We start from the raw sequence: 25,458 nt of genomic DNA, 5'->3' as shown, positions 1-25,458 counted from the left end.
CCCCGCAGAATGGATCGGATCTGCGGATTGAGCATAATGGATCGGACTCCGATCCGTTATACTCAATCCGCAGATCAGATCCATCCTGCAGGGATCTTCGGCTTTTTTACAACTTACCTTTTCTTGGAGCAGGTCCGGTGTCACCCCATATAGGTTGCATACCGCTGATCCCCTCAGGATCGTCGACATGCAACCTATACAGGGTGACAATGGACCCGCTCCAAGAAAAGGTAAGTTGTAAAGAAAGCATATGATCCCCGCAGGATGGATGGGATCCATCCTGCGGGGATCGTCGGCTTGCTTTACAACTTACCTTTTTGTGGAGCGGGTCTGGTGTCACCCCCTGCGTTTGGTGTCTCTTGGTGCGGACCGCACCTGCCTCGGGACGCCACTGATGACACTTAAGCAAAATCTGTCTGGGCGAGTTTCTCTCTCTGTATGTCAAAAGAGAGCTGATCTTAATTAGTTCCACTTTTGTAAGATACAAACTGTCTGTATTTTATTCTAAATTTGGTGCATTCAATGCTCCACAATGTAAAAATGGCACATTTTGAAACCAGTCATTGTCAGAACCAGGGACGGACTGACCATTTGGAAACCCGGGCACTGCCCGAGGGCCCGGGGTCAGTAGGAGAACCCATGAGATGCCCCTGGTACCTTTTTCATAGGCTTTTTTGAGTTTGGGCAAGGACACAGGGGCCCTATGATCCCCTATTGCCCGGGGGCCCCATGAGTTGTCAGTCCGCCCCTGGTCAGAACCAATCATTTTGCAGGTGCTTCATGAATATGGAATGCATAAGCAAGAGGGGCTAATGCCAGAGAAGTGGCGCAGAAGCTATATTGAATTCCCTCCAGCATACTTAAGACACCACTAACCCTTTTTCTGCCAGAGCCAATTTTGCACTTTTTGCATGTAAATATCACTAACTTTGGCACCCAAAAGTTTCCATAGGTAATGTTTTAAATGCTCTACAGGTCACCAGTTTCAGGTTAACTCTGGGCCCCTCTATGCATCAAGGCTGTGAAAAGTCTTACACATGTGGTATCCCCATATCAGGCTGAATTAGCTGTAGAATTATTGATCTCATGCCAGCGTGCACAGAGATGAGTAACACGTGTAGTGTAATTAACATTTTCCTTTGTAGGTGCTCTCACCACTTTGTTTACATTAATATGTGTTTGTACATATGAGGTGGGGTTAACATTTTTTTTTGGGGGGGGGGGGTTTATAAGTGCTTGTGTGTCATTTTATTTCTCTTCTCACTAAACTTTATTTTTATCACATAGGGGACAAATAGCCTTGGATGTAATAACATTTTCATATGCCATGTTCTTTTTAATGAGACATCAGGAGTCCATTCAACCCCTGATTCCACCCCTCTTAGGGGGGTTTCCTGGGGGGGTCTGCGGAACAACTGCCCAACTCACTTCCATCTAAAAGACAACAGTTGGCTTACCCTGTTTACATGCATTCCCTGCTGCAGCTGAGTATGTGTGTAAAATGAACATACATCAGACAAAGCAAATGGGTTAAAGCCCAACTTCAGAAAAATTTAAAAACCAGGAGGCCCCACTGCAAAGGTTAAATGCTCATTCACTCTAGAGACAGGAACACTGAAAATATATCAGATCTCAATGGGGAAAAATATCATGCTTGATATCCATACTGATATGGACTGGATAATGTGTTAGGAACATAAGGATGCCCCATTGTTTGATGGAAATGAAAATTATCACTCTAAAGAGGACTGAATTCAAAGACACCCCAAAAATCAAACTGAAAAAATGATGCATCAGGGAAAGTCCATTTTGTTGAAATTTCATTGCAGCAACTCAAAATGGTACTCCGTAGTTTGTATGTCCCCCACGTGCTTGTATGCATGCCTGACAACATTGGGGGCATGCTCCTATTGAGACGATGGATGGTGTCCTGGGGTGTTTTCTCCCAGATCTCGACCAGTGTATCACTGAGCTCCTGGACAGTCTGAGGTGCAACCTGGTGGCGTCGGATGGACTGAAACATGATATCCCAGAGGTGTTCTATTGGAATTAGGTCAGGTGAGCATGGGGGCCATTCAATAGTGTTAATTCCTTCATCCTCCAGGAACTGCTGGCATACTCTTGCCACATGAGGCTGGGCATTGTCGTGCATTATTGTGCACCAGGAGGAACCCAAGACCCACTGCATCAGTGTAGGGTCTGACAATAGGTCCAAGGATTTTATCCTGATACCTAATGGCAGTCACAGTGCCATTGTCCAGCCTGTAGAGGTCTGTGTGTCCCTCCATGGATATGACTCCCCAGACAATCACTAACCCACCACCAAAACAGGCATGCTGAACGATGTTACAGGCAGCATAACGTTCTCCACAGCTTCTCCAGACTCTTTTATGTCTGTCACATGTGCTCAGAGTGAACCTGCTGTCACCTGTGAAAAGCACAGGGCACCAGTGGTGGACCTGCCAATTCTGGTGTTCAATGGCAAATGCCAATCAAGACCTATGGTGCCGGGCAGTGACAGTGGCAGTCACAGGGCCCACTAGAGACTGTCGGGCCCTCAGGCCACCCTCATGAAGTCTGTTTCTGATTGTTTTTCCTGCTGGAGGTTGATTTGTAGGGCTCTGGCAGTGCTCATCCTTTTCCTCCTTGCACAAGGGAGCAGAAACCGGTCCTGCTGTTGGGTTAAGGACCTCCTGCGGCTCTGTCCAGCTCTCCAACAGTAACTGCCTACCTCCTGGAATCTCCTCCATCCTCTTGAGACTGTGCTGGGAGACACAGCAAATCTTCTGGCAATGGAACATAATGATGTGCCGTCCTGGAGTTGGACTGCCTGTGCAACCTCTGTAGGGTCCAGGTATCGCCTCATGCTACCAATAGTAACACTGACCCTAGCCAAATGTAAAACTAGTGAAACTGATTAACAACCCCCTCACCTACTTAACTGACCAGGAGATTAGTTGATTTGATGCTATACTCTGATTAAAAAGTGTCCCTTTAATTTGTTTTGAGCAGTATATATATATATATATATATATATATATATATATACTGTATATATATAGACACATTTTCTGCTGTAGAAGTTTGGGAAGCGCTCGGTTTCCTTTTGGTTTTTGATTGTAAGTAACACATGGGATGGTGCATTTGCTGGCTACATCCCAGCAATTCACTATCGGTTTTGTAAAAATGTAAAAATATAAATGAAGGCAAATTTATTTGTTGGATAGAGTGAAGAGGGATTAGAACATCTATCATGTTTTACTGCTTACAGTGCTCTCCCCCCCGTTAGAAAAAATTACCTTCTCTATTTATCCTATTTATTGTTATAAGCAAAAGTGAAAGTTGTCTCCAGAATAGTGATAGAGGGGATATCTTTCTATTGGGGCAAAAGTTTTGGTGACCCTGGGGATAACGTAGGATTCCCTCGCTTTGAAGGGATTTCCATTCACGTCCTGATTTGAAAGTGTGGGAAAATTCCCCAATGGGATACAAATGGCAAAAAACTGTCAGGGGTTATAACCCTCCCTTACTCTATCCAAACTGAAAAAAAAAAAAAAACGTTTTACCTATAGTTCAACTTTAACCTCTTCCTGACCGCCCTATCGCAAAAGTACTGCTACAGAGTGGCAGGGATGTGCAAAATCACGTATATATACATGATTTGCATTTCCGGGTAGGGGGTGCGTACACGCTCCCTACCCGCGCCTCTATTGGCTCCTCAGCATGTCAGTCACCAGGTCCCGGCTGCTGATTCTCGGCCTGGACTCGGTGATCGTTGGCGAAGCTGATAAGTAGAGATGAGCGAATTATTCAAAAATTCGATTCGGCTGATTCGCCGAATTCGCGGAATAAATTCGATTCGAGGCGAATATATTCGCTGCGAATTTAACTTATAAAAAGGGTGTTTCTAGGCTTCAGAGAGCCTTTATATTAGTGCAGAACACTGTACCTTTAATTTAAATGCCCTTGGAGTCTGCTGGGGAAGAGAACTAATACTGTCAGTCAGTATGACATGCAGATGAGTGCCGTCGATCTTAGAATCACCGCACACTTCACTCATTTGGGCAGTCATGGGGCCAAAACTGTGGAGCCACAGTGTGGCGGTGGAGGCAGCAGCAATGGGAGGCCATACAGCACCCTATGACAAAATGGAACCCACCAGCAGTGTGAGGAGACCTGAAAGTGGCACAAGGCAGAGTGTGGCGATGGAGACAGCAGCAATGGGAGGCCGTACAGGGACCCATGACACACTCTGGACCTGGCAGCAGCATGAGGAGGCGGTACAGGGGCCCATGACAGATTACGGGCCTGACAGCAGCAGTGGGCGGGCGGTGGATGCAGCAGTATTCGGAAGCCAAACACAGGCCTCGGTTAAAAAGCGGAAGCCGTCAGCAGCGTGAGCAGACGACAGAGGCACATGGCGCAGGGTGTCGGTGGAGGCAGCAGCAATGGAAGGCCATACAGCACCCTATCACAAAATGGAACCCACCAACAGTGTAAGGAGACCTGAAAGTGGCACATGGCGCAGGGTGGCGGTGGAGGCAGCAGCAATGGAAGGCCATACAGCACCCTATCACAAAATGGAACCCACCAACAGTGTAAGGAGACCTGAAAGTGGCACATGGCGCAGGGTGGTGGTGGAGGCAGCAGTATTCGGAAGCCATACACAGGCCTAGGTTAAAAAGCGGAAGCGGTCAGCAGCGTGAGCAGACGACAGAGACACATGGCGCAGGGTGGCGGTGGATGCAGCAGTATTCGGAAGCCAAACACAGGCCACCAAAGGGCAGCACAGACCTGTTATTACTCGCTCAAGCATGGCTGAACAAAACCAGTCTCTACTAGTCGTCGACTATCAAGAGTCCAATGGCAGAGTGGCGGAGCAGAAGCAGCTTCAATTGAAGGCCATACACAGGCCTAGGTTTAAAAGTCCCTCACAGTTAATTCCAATAACGAACTCTACTCCTCCGTGCAATCTACTTACGAGACCCTGGGCAGGTCTGGGTCCAATTTGTGGTAGAGACTGGTTTTGTTCAGCCATGCTTGAGCGAGTAATAACAGGTCTGTGCTGCCCTTTGGTGTCTGGCTTAATGCGCACAACACTGAACGTCCCAGCGTTTGTCAACGATTTGCCGTTAAGTGATGCAAACCCGCTGAACCACGTTCATGAGGAGCCGGTACAGGGGGCCATGAATCAGTATGGACCTGGCAGCAGCGTGAGCAGACGACAGAGGCACATGGCGCAGGGTGGCGGTGTAGGCAGCATTATTCTGAAGCCATACAGAGGCCTAGGTTAAAAAGCGGAAGCCGTCAGCAGCGTGAGCAGACGACAGAGACACATGGCGCAGGGTGGCGGTGGATGCAGCAGTATTCGGAAGCCAAACACAGGCCTCGGTTAAAAAGCGGAAGCAGTCAGCAGCGTGAGCAGACGACAGAGGCACATGGCGCAGGGTGGCGGTGGAGGCAGCAGCAATGGAAGGCCATACAGCACCCTATCACAAAATGGAACCCACCAACAGTGTAAGGAGACCTGAAAGTGGCACATGGCAGAGTCTGGCGATGAAGTCAGCAGCAATGGGAGGCCGTACAGGGACCCATGACACACTCTGGACCTGGCAGCAGCAAGAGGAGGCGGTACAGGGGCCCATGGCAGAGTGGCGAAGCGTAAGCATCTTAAATTGAAGGCCATACAGAGGCCTATGTTAAAAATAATAACATGTTTGGGGCATGATTCATGGCGGATTTAGTCAGTTGTGTCAGGAATTGGTGGTTTCAAATCCAGACTAATCCACGCCTGATTCATTTTCACAAACGTGAGTCTCTCCACACTTTGGGTGGACAGTCGTGTCCTCCGCGGAGTTACAATACCTCCTGCCGCACTAAACACGCGCTCCGATGCCACGCTACTGGCCGGGCATGACAGCCTTTCAAGGGCAAATTCAGCTAGTTGGGGCCAAAGGTCAAGTTTCGTTGCCCAGTAGTCAAGGGGATTGTCTACCTCGGTTGGCAGGGTGCTGTCCAAGTAGGCCCGAGCCTGCTGTTTGAGGTCCTGCTCCAGGTCCACCTGATGCTGCTGCGGCTGGTTAGTAGTTTCCTCACTGCGCTGGTGAAGAAAGCTACTCATCATCGACTGCAGACTGAGGCAGCCGCTGCTGGTGGAGCTACCACTGCTCCTACCACCCCACCCCTCCCCTGCTGCCATGGCAGCGGAACGCGAGCGCACAGGGCCCACAGTGTCTGAGGATGGACGTTGGCGCAGAAAGGCAGAGACCAACTGACTACATAGGTGGTTTTTATAGTACTTTATTTTGGCCTCCCTCTCAGCAGGTGTGAAAAGGGCCACCATTTTTGAACGGTAGCGAGGGTCCAACAAGGTGGACAGCCAAAAGTCATCCCTCTGTCTGATGGTTATTATTCGGCTGTCGCTACGCAAGCAACCGAGCATGCTATGGGCCATTTGTGCCAAGGAATGCGAGGGACTCCCTGCCTCCATCTCCACAGCATACTGCCACGGTGCGTCTGGGTCCTCTGTCTCCTCCTCCTCCTCCTCTACCAGATGCTCCTGCTCCTCCACTCCTGTCCGCTGAGTGGAAAAACCACCCATTTCACTCAATAATTCCTGAGCACCAATGTCCTCCTCTACCTCCTCCTCTTCTTCCTGTCCTGCCCCCACAGGGGTCATGTGGCGTTGAGATCTGTGCGCCACGTCTACCGCACCCTGACCAGCCATTGTTAACAGCATTTGTTCCAGGACGTGCAACAGAGGAATGACGTCGTTCATCCCATAGTCCTGCCGACTCACGAATAGCGTGACCTCCTCAAAGGGCCTGAGCAAGCGGCAGGTGTCACGCATGAGCTGCCAATGGCTGACATCTAAGTTACACAGGGGAGTACCTTTATCCGCTTGTAACATCAGGAAATTGGTGATGGCCTTTCGCTGTTTGTAAAGGCGGTCTAACATATGTAGGGTTGAATTCCACCTTGTTGCAACGTCGCAGATCAGGCGATGCTGTGGAATTCCGTTCTGCCGCTGCAGCTCAAGGAGGGTGTGCTTTGCGGTGTAGGAATGGCTGAAATGCATGCAAAGTTTACGTGACATTTTAAGGATGTCTTGCAGTGGGATGGTGGATTTTAGGAACCGCTTGACAACCATATTGAACACGTGAGCCATGCATGGCGCATGGCACAACCTTCCTTGACGCAGAGCAGACACCATGTTCTTTCCGTTGTCGGTCAACATGGTTCCGATTTTCAGTTTGCACGGAGACAGCCATCTGTCGATTTCTCTGTTCATTACACTCAGAAGTTCCTCCCCTGTGTGACTACGTTCGCCAAGGCATACCAGGTGCAGCACAGCGTGACACCGTTGCGCCCTGCACATGTGATATGCCGGTCGGGTAATGGGACTTGGCACGGGGGTGGCGGCTGAGGACACGGCGAAAGAAGAGGTGGTAGAGGCGGACATCTTTGCTGGACCAAGGACGTGCAAACGTGGAGGCAAAAGCGGCGTGACCTGTCCAAGTTGCTGGTGCGGCTGTGCCGGCACCACGTTCACCCAGTGGGCCGTAAATGACATGTACTGTCCCTGACCGTAGTTACAGCTCCACACGTCGGCGCTGCCGTGCACTTTGGCAGAGACCGACATGCTCAAAGACTGGCCCACCATCTCTTCTACATGTGAATGCAGGGCTGGCACTGCCTTTTTGGCGAAGAAATGCCGGCTTGGCACTCTCCACCGCGGCTCGGCACAAGCCATCATTTCTCGGAAAGGTGCTGAGTCCACCACTTGGAAAGGGAGGGACTGCAGCACCAGCAACTTGGACAGGAGGACGTTCAGCTTCTGCACCGTCGGGTGCGTGCTCGCAAACTGTTGTCTCTTGGAAACGGATTCCAAGAAAGACTGCTGACGGAATCCGTGAAGAGGAGTAGCAGGAGAAGGAGCATCTGAACGAGCGGAAGATGCCAACGAGCGACAACTCCCCTCAGCAGAGGTGTTGGAGCCTTGACTGGCTGATAGAGGGCGATTGACGTCGGGTGACGGAGCAAGTAACGGAGCGGGTGATGGAGCGGGGGCTGGGGCAGGCAGAACCGCCGTATCTTTATCACAGTTTTCCCAGGCCACCGAATGGCGACGCTGCATATGCTGACGCAACGCTGTAGTCCCAACATGGGCCCCCTGGCCACGCTTGACTTTCTGGCCACATAGTCGACATACGGCTACGTTTACTTCCTCGGGCGGCTTGACGAAAAATTGCCACACCGCCGAGTAGGAAACTTTGCCCCCGCTACTCCTCACTGGCTGACTGCTACTTCCTCCGTGCACACCGGCACCACTACTGGCCGTGGTGGTAGGCTGCAGTGGAGCTGGTGCTCTACTCCGTGGCCGTTTGCCTCCACTGACACCGCTGCGACCCTGCTGCCTCCTGGGCAACCCACCGACTGTTTTGCTCGCTGGCAAGCTGGCACCCTCTTCTCCTGATGATGCGGAAGCAATAGCCTGATGACGACAAGGCTGCCAAGTGCGATCAGCCTCATCATCATCAATTAGGGTCTCCGCGTCACTACTAGCCCCCTCGGCTGCGTGTGGGTCAGGAGACAGACCTGTCTCTAGACCGGCTACCGAGCCACTCTCCTCGCCAGTACTTCTTCGCCTTGCTGCTGAAGAGGCGGATGTCTCCCCCCGTTCCTGACCGCCCTCTGTTAGCTCTTCCTCACTGTACAGTGGGGGTGAGCCCACAGCATGCGATACTTCGCTTGGTGAGGGAACACCAAAGGACAGGGGCAGGTAGAGGACACGTGATTTCAGTGGGCTTGCTCCCGGCCCATGCCAACTAATGGTTGTGTCTGACGTACCCACCGACCGTTGGCTGTAGGTGTCAGAGGTGACCTGGGAAGAGGAAGACGACCGAGTCAACCAATCGATGACGGCAGGGTTGTCGGTGGAGACACGACCGCTGGATGACACCGGGAGCACTGGCCTCTGGCTGCGACTAGTGCTGCCTCGACCCCTTCCTCTGCTGCCACGTCTGCTCGCTCCTGAAACATTGCCTCCTCTGCCACTCCTCTGCGTGTTGTCTGACATACTCTTTAATTCAATAGTGGTTGTGAAGCAGAAAGTAACGATTCTGTGTCCCTGAGTAACGATTCTGTGTCCCTGAGTAACAATTCTGTGTCCCTGAGTAACGATTCTGTGTCCGTGAGTAACGATTCTGTGTCCCTCAGTAACAATTCTGTGTCCCTGAGTAATGATTCTGTGTCCCTGAGTAACGATTCTGTCCCTCAGTAACGATTCTGTGTCCCTCAGTAACGATTCTGTGTCTCTGAGTAACAATTCTGTGTCCCTGAGTAACGATTCTGTGTCCCTGAGTAACGATTCTGTGTCCCTCAGTAACGATTCTGTGTCCCTGAGTAACGATTCTGTGTCCCTGAGTAACGATTCTGTGTCCCTCAGTAACGATTCTGTGTCCCTGAGTAACGATTCTGTGTCCCTGAGTAACAATTCTGTGTCCCTGAGTAACGATTCTGTGTCCCTGAGTAACAATTCTGTGTCCCTGAGTAACAATTCTGTGTCTGTCCCTGAGTAACGATTCTGTGTCCCTGAGTAACGATTCTGTGTCCCTCAGTAACGATTCTGTGTCCCTGAGTAACGATTCTGTGTCCCTGAGTAACAATTCTGTGTCCCTGAGTAACGATTCTGTGTCCCTGAGTAACGATTCTGTGTCCCTGAGTAACGATTCTGTGTCCCTCAGTAACGATTCTGTGTCCCTCAGTAACGATTCTGTGTCCCTGAGTAACAATTCTGTGTCCCTGAGTAACGATTCTGTGTCCCTGAGTAACGATTCTGTGTCCCTGAGTAACGATTCTGTGTCCCTCAGTAACGATTCTGTGTCCCTGAGTAACAATTCTGTGTCCCTGAGTAACGATTCTGTGTCCCTGAGTAACGATTCTGTGTCCCTGAGTAACGATTCTGTGTCCCTGAGTAACAATTCTGTGTCCCTGAGTAACAATTCTGTGTCTGTCCCTGAGTAACGATTCTGTGTCCCTGAGTAACAATTCTGTGTCCCTGAGTAACGATTCTGTGTCCCTGAGTAACAATTCTGTGTCCCTGAGTAACAATTCTGTGTCCCTCAGTAACGATTCTGTGTCCCTCAGTAACAATTCTGTGTCCCTGAGTAACAATTCTGTGTCCCTGAGTAACAATTCTGTGTCCCTGAGTAACGATTCTGTGTCCCTGAGTAACGATTCTGTGTACCTCAGTAACAATTCTGTGTCCCTGAGTAACAATTCTGTGTCCCTGTGTAACAATTCTGTGTCCCTGAGTAACGATTCTGTGTCCCTGAGTAACAATTCTGTGTCCCTGAGTAACGATTCTGTGTCCCTGAGTAACAATTCTGTGTCTGTCCCTGAGTAACGATTCTGTGTCCCTGAGTAACAATTCTGTGTCCCTGAGTAACAATTCTGTGTCCCCGAGTAACGATTCTGTGTCCCTGAGTAACGATTCTGTGTCCCTGAGTAACGATTCTGTGGCCCTAAAGTCTCTGTGGCCCTAACTCTGTCCCTAATACAGACAGGTCTGTCTCTCTTGAATGACCGGAGGCTAATGGAGAATTCTAAGATGGCCGCAATTTATAGCTCCACCATTACACAGTGCTGGCTGGCTGGCTGCTGATTGGCTAATGCGATCACATGTCATGAATGAATGCATTATGGGTCAGCGCGCCTTGTCTGCGCGCCTTCCCAGAGATCCCCGCTCCGTCGCCACACATGTCTCCGCCATTTTTGGGAAAATTCGATTCGTGCATCCGAAGTTTGCTAATTTTCGGATTCGGCGCGAATCAAATTTTTCTGATCTTCGAAACGAATTCCACTTCGCCATGTTCGATTCGCTCATCTCTACTGATAAGGGAGAGGTCTGTGTGTAAACAACACAGATCTCTCCCCTGTCAGCACCGACATGCTTCTTTGTATTGCTTTAAAAAACAACATGTCTACATAGTAAAACACACACAGCACACTATGTAAAACACAACACAGAACTGTTAACCCTTTGATCACCCCAGATGTCTGCAGTCCCACAGTCCCGCAATAAGTCACTGATCGCCGCCATTACTAGTAACAATAAATTAATAAATAAAAATCTCAGTATCTATATCACCATTTGTAGAAGTTATAACTTTTACGTAAACCAATTAATTTACACGTATTGGTATTTTTTGTTTTTAGCAAATACATATAGCAGAATACATTTTGGCCTAAATTTATGAAGAATTTTTATTTTTCATTTTTTTTTTACTGGATATGTTTTATAGCAAAAAGTAAAAAATATTGGTTTTTTTTTTTTCAAAATTGACGGTCTTTTTTTGTTTACAGCGCAAAAAATAAAAAATGCACAGGTGATCAAATGCCACCAAAAGAAAACTCTATGTGTGAAAAAAATTACATAAATTTCATTTAGGTGCAGCATTGCACAACTGTGCAATTATCAGTTAAAGTAACGCAGTGCCATATCTCAAAAAATGGCCTGGTCAGGAAGGGGGGTAAATCCCCTAGAGGGCAAGTGCTTAAGTCCTGCATCTGGGTAGCCCACCTGTACTGCTTTCAGTCTCTTAATACTATCTGCCGATTCTAGCCCTAGCTACTTGAAAAATGAATCAAGTTTCTCCTTGGCAATAAGGTTAAGGTCAGAAATTGTAGTTTTGAAGGTTGATCTCCAAGCTCTACTGTTTTTTTGGAAATCCTTGAACCATAAAGCAGAGCTCCACCCAAAAGAGGAAGATCCACTTTAATGCTTCTTCCCCTGCTCCCCATTAATGATTGGCCCCTTTGGGGAGCGGGTACCCAAATTTGACAGGTACCCACCCCCACTTCCGCTGCGATCACCTAGGCAATCGGAAGCGGAAGCTGTCTTCCCCCCCTCCCTCCCAGCAGTCTTCTGGGCCATTCACAAAGCACAGCACTTCACGCGCATGTGCAGCGTGCACCCGGCTGTGAAGCCGCAAGCTGTCACAGACAGGTGCCCACACTACAGATGCCGACGCCAGGGAGAGAAGACAGCCAGTGAAGATAGCCGTTGAAACCAGCGGTGGTGAGGACACCGCTGAACCGAGGATCAGGTACAGTAGGTGACTGTATTTCAAAAGTCAGCAGCTACAGTTTTTAGCTGCTTTTTTTTTCAGCTGGAACTCCGCTTTAAGAGACTATATTTAATAGATCACTACATATATCTACCTTAGATTGTATGCCCCTTGAGGGTTAGAGACTGATGTAAATGTATAATATACATATATGTAAAGCGCTCTGTAGATTGACGGTACTATATAAGTACCTGAAATAAATAAATAAATAAGTATCTGACAAAGTCTGACAGATCTCATCACTCATTCTTTGGTACTAAAGTTGACAACCTTGATAATTTTAAGAGGTTGATATCTTTTGCTGTGTGAATACATCTGTGTGGTGGATTTGAAGTGGTACAAGCATTTATAGCTGAGAGGTCTCTGTAGGGCTCTGCATCAGTGCAAACATTGTGCTTTAACACATTCACATTCAGTGGTGCATTCAGCTGTATATTCCAGTGCTTCTATGAAGCAAACAGTCTGGATTATTGCTCTCTTTCATTGCTTGCTCAAGGACTTTTAACTTTGCAAGGGTAGCTGCTTCTTCCTTCTCCATTTAAAGAAGTTTTCATTTGGGCTTCCATCTCTGCCTGTTTTGCTTTGAGTTTCCCATTTCCACTTCATTTCTAGCAAAGGAAAAGTTGCTTTTGTATTTGCACAAGCCTCTGTAAGCTTGTCACTGAAGCTAGATCCACACTATTGCGGTTCCGCAAGCCGCGATTTGCACAGGTGCCACACCCATTCATTTGAATGGGCTGCCGTGCCTCCTAAAATTCAGGGAAACGGTCCCTACATCATTTTAGTAATCACAGCCCGCAAGGGAACCACAAGTGCAGTGTAATTCCCAGTGCAGGAGTCATTTCCAGCAAGTGCAGTGTGCCATTAGAATGAATGGCACCCGCACACATCTTCTGCGTTTTTCTGTGTGGGTGGTTGTGGCTGTGAACAGATGCAGTCCTGCAGCAGCAACCACCTGTACAGATGTGAACCTAGCCTTAATGCTGATCTCCTGGAGCAAGAAGTTGTAGAAGATTACACTGCGAGTTTAGTTGCTGTAAATCTATGAGACCTGCTTGGTCCCCTGCAAATGAGCAAAGTAGAGTTCTGCCTTTTCCTTAACACACTGCACTAAGTAATCTCTTTTTTGGAGAGTTTTAGTTAGTTCTGTTAAGGAATCCCCTACATTAGTGTTCCTCAAGAAATCCACACATTTTGCAGACAGTCATAGGTAACATTCACAGGCGATCTATAGAGTCTTTTAATTCTGTTGCCTAATCATTAAAGCATAGAAAATCTGGCAATGTGTAGTTCCATCCTGTAAATCTAACAGATCACCACAGAATGCATCTCGGTAGTTTCATTGTTTTCTCTGACCTTGTGTGTTGGTTTTATTATGCACCTAGGCGTTACACATTACTGTCCACTATTAGGGCTAAGACAAGGGGTGGGCAGGAGGGACAGCTGCCCTGAGTGCTGTGGCATTAAGTGAAGGGGAGGGCACTGCATGGATAGTTCGTACCTGCAAGCTGGCAGGTGTTGTGACAGAAGCTTCAGAGTCACACACATTTGTGCATCAGGCACAGGACCATCAGAGGCAGGCGAGTCATCAGGCACAGGACCATCAGAGGCAGGTGGGTCCTTGGACAGCAGACCATCAGAGGCAGGCAGCTCATTCGATAGCAGACCATCAGAGGCAGGCAGGTCATCGGATAGCAGACAATGAGAGGCAGATGGGTCATCAGGCACAGGACCATCAGAGGGAGGCTGGACATCAGGCAGCAGACCATCAAAGGCAGGCTGGTCATCAGACAGCAGACCATCAAAGGCAGGCGGGTCATCAGGCACAGGACCATCAGAGGCAGGCGAATCATTGGGCACGAGACCCTTTGGCTGGACATCAGGAACAGCACCACCAGACTGGGCATCAGAACCCTCAGGCTGGGCATCTGGAACAGGACCCTCAGGCTAGGCATCAGGAACAGGACCCTCAGGCTGGGCATCAGGAATGGGATCACATGGCTGGACATCAGGAACAGGACCACCAGGCTGGGCAACAGGAACAGGACCCTCTGGCTGAGCATCAGGAACAGGAACCTCCAGCCGGGCATCCGAAACAGGACCCTCCGTCTGGGCATCAGCGGCAGGCTGAACCCACTCTGTAGGCATAAGGACAGGCTGAAACCCATCAGTGGGCCACATGAGGGAGAACTGGACCCCATCAATGGGCCATATGCAGGAGGACTGGACCCCATCAGCAGGCAGCAGACCATAAGTCTGGGCAGTGGTCAGGGGATCAGTGAGGTCAGGTTGGTTAGCAAGCAAAGAGTCAATGGAGTCAAACTGGATAGTGGACAGAGAACCAGTGTCAGGAATGGACTAGCCAGCAATGGTGGGACTCACCTGCCTTTTGATCTGCAGTACCAGGGCTGGCCAGCGGATGCTCCCAGCAATCAGAGACTCAACTTTGCAGCCAGCTAACACCTGGAACTGATTATGCTGGGGTATTTAAGGGATGGCCAGACTTGCAGACTCTGCCTTAGAGTTGTGTTTCTCTTGGGCCCTGTATCCTGTTCCTGCTCTCTGTTCCTGTCTGATTCTCTGCTACCTGTTCTGATCCCTGGCTTGTCTGACCATCCCTCTGCCTGACCCTCTGTACTACGCTGCCTGCTACCTGTTCTGATCCCTGGCTTGTGACCCTGACCATCCCTCTGCCTGACCCTCTGTACTACGCTGCTAGCTACCTGCTGAACCTGGCCTGTGACCCCGACCAATCTCCGCTTGCTCCCCCTGTACCTACCTGCCCAATTGATATTGACCCGGCCTGCCTGACGACGCTTGCTTGTATGTACTGTTATCTGTGGGTGGTTGGTTTGGTTTGTTTGCACTGTATTATGTTTAGTATTGCACTGCGTTTATGTTTGTATTGTTAGTGTTAATAAACTATATTGTTTATCACATATCTGAAGTCTGCGTTTCCCTGCGTCAGTCACACACCTCTGGTCACACCTGGGAGCCCTGACAACCAGTAACGCCAGAATGGATAGCATGTGACATATCATTGAAGTTAAGCTAAATAGCTGGAAAACAGACTGCATGCAGTGTGTTGGAGAAAGGATGAGAGCCCCACCTGTCCAAATGAGGCAGTCTGTCCAATGGATGGATGTAACTTCTTAGACAAGTTTGAACACAGACAACTGCAGTAGAGGGAGGGCAGGTTACTGAAAGTCACAAATATGAAAAACTAAATGTTCAGTTAACAAGCTCTGGACTGGAGTAATAAGCATGATGGAAGACTGGAATGCATCGGCTGGCATAGAGGCAGACTGGAGCAGATCGGCTGGCGTAGAGGCAGACTGGAGCAGAATGGGTTGTGTAGAGGCCAACTGCAACAAATCGGCTGGCAAAGAGGTAGACTGGAGCAGAATGGCTGGCGTAGAAGCAGACTGGAGTGCATCGGCTGGTGTAGAAGCGGACTGGAGCAGATCGGCTTGTATATGCAGATCAGCTGGTGTACAGGCAGGAGTGGATAGTGGCAGAACTGTGCGAGTTGGAAAAAACTTTCTATCCTTCTTGGGTTTATCCACAGAAGTTCTGCATGAGATTGCTGGGCTGTGAGCAGGTGGTGCAGCTGATGGAAGACCAGAACTGAGGGATGGTGAAAAAGAAGGAGCAGTTGCTAAGGATTTCTCAGGGGTTGCCATGGGCAATGAAGTAAAAAAGGAAATCTTCAATGGGTTAAAGGCAGGGTAGGTGCAGCAAGTGGAAACAGGGTAGTGACATATACTGTAGTTGGAAGGTATACTGGGCTACAACTGTGGTTGCTGTGGGTGACAGAGAGGGATATAATAGGGAAAGCTTGTTTCTAGCAGCAGGAATGGGTTAGTGCAAGCTGACTGAGGCTGAGTGTAATAGATCTGACCAGGGTTGTAGTAATGGTTGAATAAAATTCATGTTACACTCCACTTGTTTGACTAGGGACTGCACTGCATTAACACAATCTACTAGCACCTGTTGGGAACAGGCCGATTAATGCTTACAAAAATAGGTGTATTCATCCTCCAATAACCATACAAGTGATTCCACCTGAGCTATACTAAAGGCGGGAGTAACGTCCTCACTACCATTCTGAATACTGGACAAAGACAACTTTGCTCAGGCTTGAATTAAGGGCTGAACATCACAAAACAACACCCATCAACCAGGGAATGAGCATGGCGAATGCATTCTAACAGCTGATCTTTGGCCCACTGTATTTGGTGGCAATATTCCCTTTCCTCTGTCACTAGCAAAGCATAGTATATAACCTCTTCAGGATACATCTTGCAGCAAACAACAGCAGAGCCAAGATGGCTGTGAAACAAGTGTGACCAGAAATGTGTGGACTTACACAGAGAACACCAGATACAAGTATGATATAAATAATGTGGTTTATTGAAAGATATTGCCAGTAAAGCAACAATATAACACACATACACCAAGATAGCCAAAACCCCAAGAACTTAAACCAGTGAAGCGTAAAGGGTGAGAATGACCACATTAAATAAACTAACCCAGATAACCAAGCTAACTATATACAGATGGCAGGGTAAGACTAAAGGAGTAGTAAGTATCGAAGCCAGGGTCATACACGGGAGGTCAGGCAGAAGGGAGCAGGAAGCAAGCCAGGACAGGGAGAGGTTATGCGGGAACAGGAACAAGCAGGAAAGTGAGGAGTCAGGATGCAGGATCAGGATGCAGGCACACAAGTCAGGGGCACATGGACAAACACCAAGGCAAAGAGGTTTAACTACACTGCATCAGGTGATGCCTAATTACCATGTGCTTCTGGCTGCTGAGAAACACCTGCTGTTGGACACCAGAACTGCAGCCTATATATCTGATAGCCACAGTGCCACCAGCAGGTGAAATCCTTCCTGACATCAGATGTGGTAATGAAATAAAAATGCATGTGAGCTCTGTCATTTGCTGTGCTTGCTTGTGTCTATTTCAGATCTGATTACAATTTAGCTCTTACCTGCAGAGCACCAGCACAATCCTTAGAGACCCAGGGATTGTGGGATATATAGTTTCTTCACAGTAACTCTCAGCTCTTACTAAAACGTGGGGTCTTGTGAGCTACTATGGTGAAAAAAGTATGTATTAAATCAATATTGTGAAAATGCTAACGCAAATAAAAATTAAAGAAATAGAAATATGAATGAAATTGAAATAAGTGGGTCGCCCACACTCTACACATACTCATACCAATGTGTCATAGTGAACCAAAAAATCATAAACAGTGTCGCGCTCCACTAACAATTACAATAAAGAGTGGAGTGAAAATAAAGTGAAATGAAATTAAATTAAATACAGTCCATCAACAAATTAAATGTGATAATGCAATCATGCTTATGCTGCATAAATGTCCTTAATCAATCCGTGACTTGGACATACCTTCTAGTGATGTGATAAGAAATGATTTGCGTGCAATCCACCAATCATAAAATTGTGTACACCTTCACCGGCTGTGCTCTCACCTGACATATATGACCAAACCATTAAGTGAGGTCATATAAGGCTTGTGTCCCTTTAAAAGGACTTGGAGATGGATGGGATTATCTCTCTTCACAGTTAGGGGTCTCCTTAATTCCTTAGAACTCATCATCAGGTAGAAGGATCAATCTGGTCACCTCTTCTTCTTTTATGATTGGTGGATTGCACACAAATCATTTCTTATCACATCACTAGAAGGAATGTCAAAGTCATGGATTGATTAAGGACATTTATGCAGCAGAAGCGTGATTGCATTATCACATTTAATTTGTTGTTGGACTGTATTTAATTTAATTTAATTTCACTTTATTCGAGAACTTTTCTTCACTCTTTATTGTAATTGTTAGTGGAGCACGTTACTGTTTATGATTTTTTAAATCCCATTTCTTAGATTGTCATTCATTAACCTGTGCAGTATCATGCAGCATGCCCCATGTGTGAACACAAACAGAAACTTCTGAATACATGAATGTGAAGATTTACTCTACTATAGGCTGTGCACACAGGGCCAGAAAATCATGAGACAATGGGCATCTTATGCAGGTGAAAACACAATGTGCAGGTAAAAAGGCTTATAATATACAGAATGCAGTTGGAATTATATTCTTTTCAATTATTCTGACTCAAACTATTATAACAGTGCCTTTCTGAGACCTCTGTCCCTTGCCTGAAAGGAGGAGAAGCAATTGCTACAGACAAACCTCATCAGATAGCTGAACTTACCAAACACTTGGAATCCACAAATATCTTTACTGCATGCAGAAGAGTTCAGGCAAACAATATGATGTAGTAGATGGTAGATGTTGGTATTTGTAGTGATCAAAGGGAATATTTCTCTCCTCACCTCAAGTATGTGCTGCAGGAAAGAAAGCATAAACTCACAACGAAGAAGAAAGCTAAAACATCATAGAAAGAGGAGAACTTACAGAAAATTAATATTACAATGACCGCAGGGCGGTAGAATAACAATGAACATTAGAAAAACAGAAAATAAACACATTGCCAGTATAACTGCTTGAGGCAGCAGAGGTTCCAAACCCTTGAGAATCCGTAATGAGAACTTGTTTCACCTAATGTGGTTACAGACTTAACAAGTCAACTCATTTCTGGAACCTTAAAAGAAAACCTAGAATATTCAATGAACTCTTTTTTTCATGTCACATGTTTGGCCTTATGCTATTCCATCTGGCAAAACAAAGCGTTACTGATTCACATTGATGGTGCACTAGACTCCAGAATATACAAAGTAATCCGAATGTTGGCTATTGTTTTCGCTACAGGTAGAGACTGATGAACAAGTGTTGGCAACTTTCTGTGGAAAGGAAAGCACTGACACAGAACAAGCTCCAGGGAAGCAAGTAATCACATCTCCTGGAAACTTTCTCAGCCTTACTTTTAGGTCTGATTTCTCCAATGAAGAACGTTACACCGGCTTTGATGCTCACTATAGTGCAGTTGGTAAGGTCTCTTTATTTAAATGTAAAACTAGCTATCATAAATAATATGTATGGTTTACCACTTGTTAAAATGTTTCATCCCAAAAAATGTTCAATCTTGTAGAGATGGTTATGGGCTAATCTGTTTTGCTTCAATTTGCCATAGGTCTAGCTAATCTTTTCTGAAATTCAGTGAACCTGAACGTAGAGGCAAAATCCGTTGTAAAAAGTTACAGTGACAAGAGGGTCTTTTTATGCAGCCTTAAGAGCAAAATTGAAAATACAAAAATCCTTTAAAGAAAATGTTGCCCCAGCATTTCATATTCTTGATATGTGCCTGCTGTATCCTGTTTTCTTTGTATATTTTCCTTTGTGTTAAATACCTGGTGTTCTTGCCAATATCTCTGCTTTTCTTAAAAAACTGACCACGCTAGACAGGAAAGCACAACATGGTCAGTTTTCTGGCTGTGCTGGAAACTCTCCTCCAATGATCAGAAGATAAATATGTTGCTGTCTGTCCTCCCTTTATGCAGCTGAGATCTTTATGCAGCTGAGAACTGAGAGTATGTGATCACTTCTAAAAAAGAAAAAGAAAAAGGTGTTTGTAATGTTTTTTCATATGTACACATAAATGTTTTACCTTTCATTTCTATTTTAAAAACTGAATGGGTTGTTTTACAAGGTGAGGGTTTACATATTCTTTAACCAGTTTCATGCTGCCCTATAGCAGAACTACAGGGCTGCACGGGTGCACAAAATCATGTATATATACGTGATTTTGCAGTTCCAGGTAGGGGGAGCGTGTGTGAACTACCCATGCTGCCATTTGTGGCCTTGGCTGTCAATCACTGCTGACACCCAGTGATCTCTGAGGATTACCAATGGGGGAGAGGTCTGTATGTAAACAATACAGGTCTCTTCCCTGTCAGCTCTAGCATGCTGCATTGTATGGCTCTGCATAGCAGTGTGCTAACAGTGTAAAGCCCACACAGAGCACACAGTTAACCCTTTGATTGCCCCAGATGTTAACCCCTTCCTGCCCAGTGTCATTATTACAGTGTCAGTGCTTTTTATTAGCACTGATCACTGATATCCCCAATGACACCAAGTCAGTTTCCCCCAGTGTCCGAATGCCCACTGCAGTCCCACAGTCCTGATCGCCGCCATTTAGTATAAAAGAAAAAAAACTCCAGTATATATACCGTCATTTGTAGACGCTATAACTGTCATGTGAACCAATTCATTTACACGTATTGGGATTTTTTTTAGCAAAGATATGTAGCAGAATACATACTGGCCTAAATTTATGAAGAAATTTGATTTTTTTTAAAGTTTTTTACTGGATATGTTTCATAGCAAAAAGTCAAAAATATTGTTTGTTTGTTTTTTCAAAATTGTTTATAGCACAAAAAATAAAAATGCAGAGGCAATCAAATACCACCGAAACAAAGCTCCAATTGTGGGGAAAAAAGGACATAAATTTAATTTGGTGCAGTGTTGCATGACTGTGCAATTGTCAGTTAAAGTAACGCAGAGCTGTTTCGCAAAAAATGGCCTGGTCAGGAACGGGGGTAAATCCTCTGGAGGGAAAGTGGTTAAATAACATGTTTTGTAGACACCTTGAAGCTGTGAATGGTTGTAGAACAGCATAGTTTTCTCTTGTGGTTCTTAGTGACAACATACACTTTCAGTTCATGGCTTGGCTTACATACAGCAGCACCCCAATCTGATTCATTGCAGTTTGAAAAAGAGGCTTTTTTATAAAGATAGCTTTATCAGTGATACATCTCTTTTATCCAATGGCAATAGGCCTGCTTTAACTGGCATAATTGCCCAGTAGTTCACTGTTGTTTTTCCTGTTATAGAATTAAAAAACTGTCCTGTCCTGCTGCTAGCCAATTTTTAACAGCTTCCCACCCGCCCACAATGTACTGCGGACGGACGGCAGCTACAGGCAAAGCAACGTACCCATATGACCCTCTGTGTCTCCTGGACACAGCGAAATTCAGATCCCGATGAACAGGACCCGGTGGTCACATGATTTGAGATTTTCCTCAATTCCTCCTTTATCTCATTTAATAGTGGCATGTAGTTTGTCTGATATATACTCCTTAGTGATGGGATCAACTTTACTCCCAAGTAATTTAGTTCTTTACCCTTCCAGATAAAGGCAAATTTTTCTTTTTATATCTGTCTTTCTGTATTCGATATATTAATATCTAAAATCTCAGATTTTGAAAGATTAATTTTAAAATTTGATCATTCTCCGTATACTTTTAACATTCTCATAACATCTGGTAGTGTTATTTTAGGGTTTACTACATAAAACAACATATCATCCACATAAGCTGCCACCTTATGTTCCACTTCTCCAATTTTAATTCCTTTTATATCTGCACTCTGTTGTATAGTTGCTAATAAGGCTCCAGTGATAGTATAAACATAAGAGGTGAAAGTGGACATCCTTGTTTTGTTCCATTATATATTTCAAAAGGTTGTGACAATTGGCCATTGACTTTCATCACTGCAGATGGATGACTATATAAAGAGTTTATCCACAGTATCATTTTAGGTCCTAATCTTATCGCCTCTAAGGTACTCATAAATCCCCAATCTACCCTGTCAAACACTTTTTCAGCGTCTATCGACAGAAATAGACATGGGGATTTCTCCTTCTTACTTTTTTCTAAAAGAAGCAATGATTTCAGGTCATTTTCTCTTCCTTCTCTCCCTGGTATAAAACCTACTTGGTCTAAGTGTATCTATTCAGGCATTAGGTCTTTCATCCTGCTGGCAATAACTTTTGCATATAGTTTCGGGTCTATGTTTAGTAATGATATTGGTCTATAGCTGGCACATTGAGACAAGTCTTTGCCTTCTTTAGGTATAATTGTAATATGTGCCAACAACGACTCTTTCCTTATTTGCATTCCTTCCCCTAATGCCGCCTCATGTACGAGTCCCATCAATATAGCTTTTTTCATAGGTATTATCTTCTTCCACTCCTCATATCTCTAATTACATCTCTTTTTTTTGGAAGTTAGCTACCATCTCTCTTCTTCTAGTCCCCTTTTCTTTTTAATCTCATCGGTCCACCCTGGTATTTCTGGTATTTGCAGTTCTAATCTTTCACAGAAATCCTGTAGATCTTCTGGGAACCTCAAACTAGCTGGACATCCACCTTTCCATCCCACTAAACATGCTGGTAAACCCCAGCTGTATTGGATACTTTTTTTCCCGCATCTGTTCCAGCAATGATCTCAAGGATCTCCTGCATGTTAGTGTTTCCGGTGCTATATTTGCATATATTTGCAAAGTCACTCCTTCATATTTTACTGAGGGTATCCCTTTCATTTTCTCCCAAATCTTTATCTTCAAAATTGTGGAATCGCACTATCACATCTATCATATCTAGGTATTTTTGTGTTCACTCCTTGGGGTTTTCTTATCCTGTGAACTCTATCCATTTTCAATTGCTCTGCTATAGATCCACCTAATATTGAGTTTAAGCACTTATTCATTATCATTCTTAAACCTTCTCCCTTCAGGTAACATCCGTATCCTCAAGTGGTTCCTTCTATTTCTATTCTCCTGATGTTCTATCTTGTATAACAGTTTCCTTTGTTCACGTCGCATAACTTACTTGTCCTAAATCCTTATGCAATATTGCCATATCATTTTTTATTGAGAGTTCTAATTTCGCAAACATATCTGCCATTTCCATCTTTCTACATATTTGTGTGCTTCCTGTTTGTTCTGTGTTTCTATTGTCCCCCATACAATCTACAGTAGGGCCTCCTCTTCATTGATTCAGATCAGATGTTTCCAATGACAATCTGGATTGGTCTCCACTATTGTTTTCAATTTCTTGTCTTCCACTAGCTTCCCATTGTCTCTCTGGGGTTAGACCCCCTTGGCTTTTCTCCTGTGGAGGCATATATTTTTTAATTGTACCTATGCTTGTTTTAAGGGTCTTTACCCCTCCTCCTTTCACCAATATGCTCTTCATATTACTTCCTTTTGTTTCTAAACTTGGAGTATGTTCTTATTCTTATCCCTTCCCTATTTTCAATATGCGTAGGATTTTGCAGCTATAGAGATAGTCAAATAGATGGATAGATAGGTAGATACATAGGTAGATACCTGGGCCTCTAACCTTTTTTCCACACTATCGCCCCGTCAGAGACCCAGTGTTATATTGCTTCCTGCTTTTCCTCCTTAGTACTTAATACTTCAAATGTCCACACTCCTCCATGGGTTCATCAGCTCCTTCTCTTAATGTTTTACCCTTATGCCCGCTGGGTAACTCCCTGTATCTCCATCCCACTTTATAACTTCTCTGGGTACTGAATGCACCATCCACTGTGTCTTCCTACATCACTTTCACCAAACACTGAATGTTTGTTTAAATATGGGCACTCACCATTCTCCATTTTAGAGTTATCACATCGCTTTCTTCAGCCCATATGGTGATCTCAGCCTCTTGGGCAGTGCCTTGCTCTTGTCGTCCTTCAGCTGTGGGGTTTGGGGTGACCAGGGGTGACCTCCAGCAGGCTTTGTTCTCCCCTCTCCACTCAGCCGTGTACCTCCCAAAAGTCCATGCGGATTCTCTCTCAAGATTCTCCGGCAGATTACTCTGCAGCCTTCATCCCCTCTGCTCCGATCCTCGCACCGCCCCACTCCACAAGATAGACCTCTCACTCTGGGAAGGCCGAAGGGATCCCAGCAGTCGGTGCTATCGCCAGTCCTCCACTCCTAACCCAAGAGGTATGTTCTCTGCAGTATTATCTCCAGCATCTCCCAACGGGTCACAGAGCTCCTAACTCACGCTACCGGCCAGCGCCATGTTCAGACTCCGCCCCCAAACTGGGCAGAAACCCTACCCTTTAATTCCCAGACATTTACTGCATACTTTCCCAACATTGGCTCCCTACTACTTCCTGATCTATGGGTGGGGCAAACCAAGCAAGAGTCAGTTATTTCTCTTCTTTCACTTCCAAAGTCCTTAAAATGTTGTTGATGCCATAGCTCACCAAATCTATACTAACCTCAAAGAGGTTAGTATAGATTTGGTGACAAATGGCATCTCTCAGGGGTTCATATGTTGATCCGATTCACAAACTGTGAGCCCTAACGTGCGTTTACAAAAAAATACAAATTTTTTTGTATTCTTCATTTATACAGTTTTGTACAAGATGGCATGTTCTAGATCTAACAGAAAAGTTTGAAAAAGAAAAAAAAATGTGCATATCTGCAGAAACACTAACCAGGACCGTCAATCTCCTGCCTGCAGAATTTGCCTCAGATTCTTGGAAGTGGCAAACCCAGACCTTATCCCTACTGGAATAATTTACTCACAACCTTTTTTCAGCAGGAGCAGAATTTTTAACATGAGATCCATGCACCTGCTGTGAACATTATCAGAGGAGCTTATTCTCCATGTTGGATTTTCATTTATATTATACTACAAAAAATGCAGCAGCAAAACTGAGACTGATCCTGCAGCCATAAGAGTGTTAAACTCTACGGTGGAACCAAGAATTTCAGTACAGAGAGGTCATTAGGATATCAAAACAACTACACATTGCCCGCACTGAATCCTTCAGTATATAGCTTTATATGAATACATGCACCTTGCATTTTAGCAAATATAAGAATGATTATAGGGAACTCACTGTCTGTTAGACTTTCTTTTCATTTTTATTAAAATGTCTACTATACTGTATATATCCTATTATAGCAATACTCTGGAGTCTGTAGCTGTCATCTTTATTGAACATGCACATTTCTACAATTTTCTTTGACCTAGATCTTCCTGCCCTTTAAAATGCTGTTTGCTATTGCAGTTCATTAGCAGAATATCATAAAGTTTTATTTTGTTAGAAACGTCTATTATATTATATAAAATGTGCCATTATTATTTTTTTTTTAGTAGCACGTGTAAAGGATGTATTCATAAGCCAAATAATTCAGACATTCTATTACAACTGAACAGTGAATGTGTTTTTGTTTGTACTAGTGATGTGTAATAATTACTTCTACCTTTTATCTAATGCAGATGTAGATGAGTGTGCAGAGGGAAATGATGAAGACATGGTATGTGACCATCACTGCCACAATTATATTGGTGGATTCTACTGTTCATGCAGATTTGGCTATCTTCTCCACTCAGATAACAGGACATGCAAAGGTATGACATAATAACTAATAGCTTCAATTATATATGTCCAATTTATAATGTGGTTTATTTGTGAAAAAGCAATAATAATAATAACAATATAACAATGTGTATATACAGAAATGTTTTTATTGCTTTCATTACCCTCTCACATTTTAAATAATACGGTAGTTCCACAGTTGTCACATTTTACTATATA

The 25,458-nt window shown here is 45.3% G+C and overlaps 1 protein-coding gene across 3 annotated transcripts in view; it reads left to right on the top strand.

Annotated features, from left to right (window-relative positions):
- MASP1 (MBL associated serine protease 1) overlaps positions 1 to 25,458 on the top strand; it is a 119,049-nt gene that overhangs the window by 27,324 nt on the left and 66,267 nt on the right. For all 3 annotated transcript variants that reach the window (XM_089680133.1, XM_089680132.1, XM_089680131.1), the window contains exons 3-4: positions 18,926 to 19,103; positions 25,140 to 25,271. In XM_089680133.1, coding sequence (XP_089536259.1) covers positions 18,926 to 19,103; positions 25,140 to 25,271 — 310 coding nt within the window. The remainder of the gene's footprint in view (positions 1 to 18,925; positions 19,104 to 25,139; positions 25,272 to 25,458) is intronic.

This window comes from Staurois parvus, unplaced genomic scaffold (assembly GCF_062004578.1).
Source record: "Staurois parvus isolate SC_StPar_1 unplaced genomic scaffold, SC_StPar_1.0 ptg000235l, whole genome shotgun sequence".
In the NCBI taxonomy this organism is placed as follows: Eukaryota; Metazoa; Chordata; class Amphibia; order Anura; family Ranidae; genus Staurois; species Staurois parvus.
Note: the sequence above shows the minus strand (reverse complement) of the source record. Positions and strands in the feature narration are given on the sequence as shown.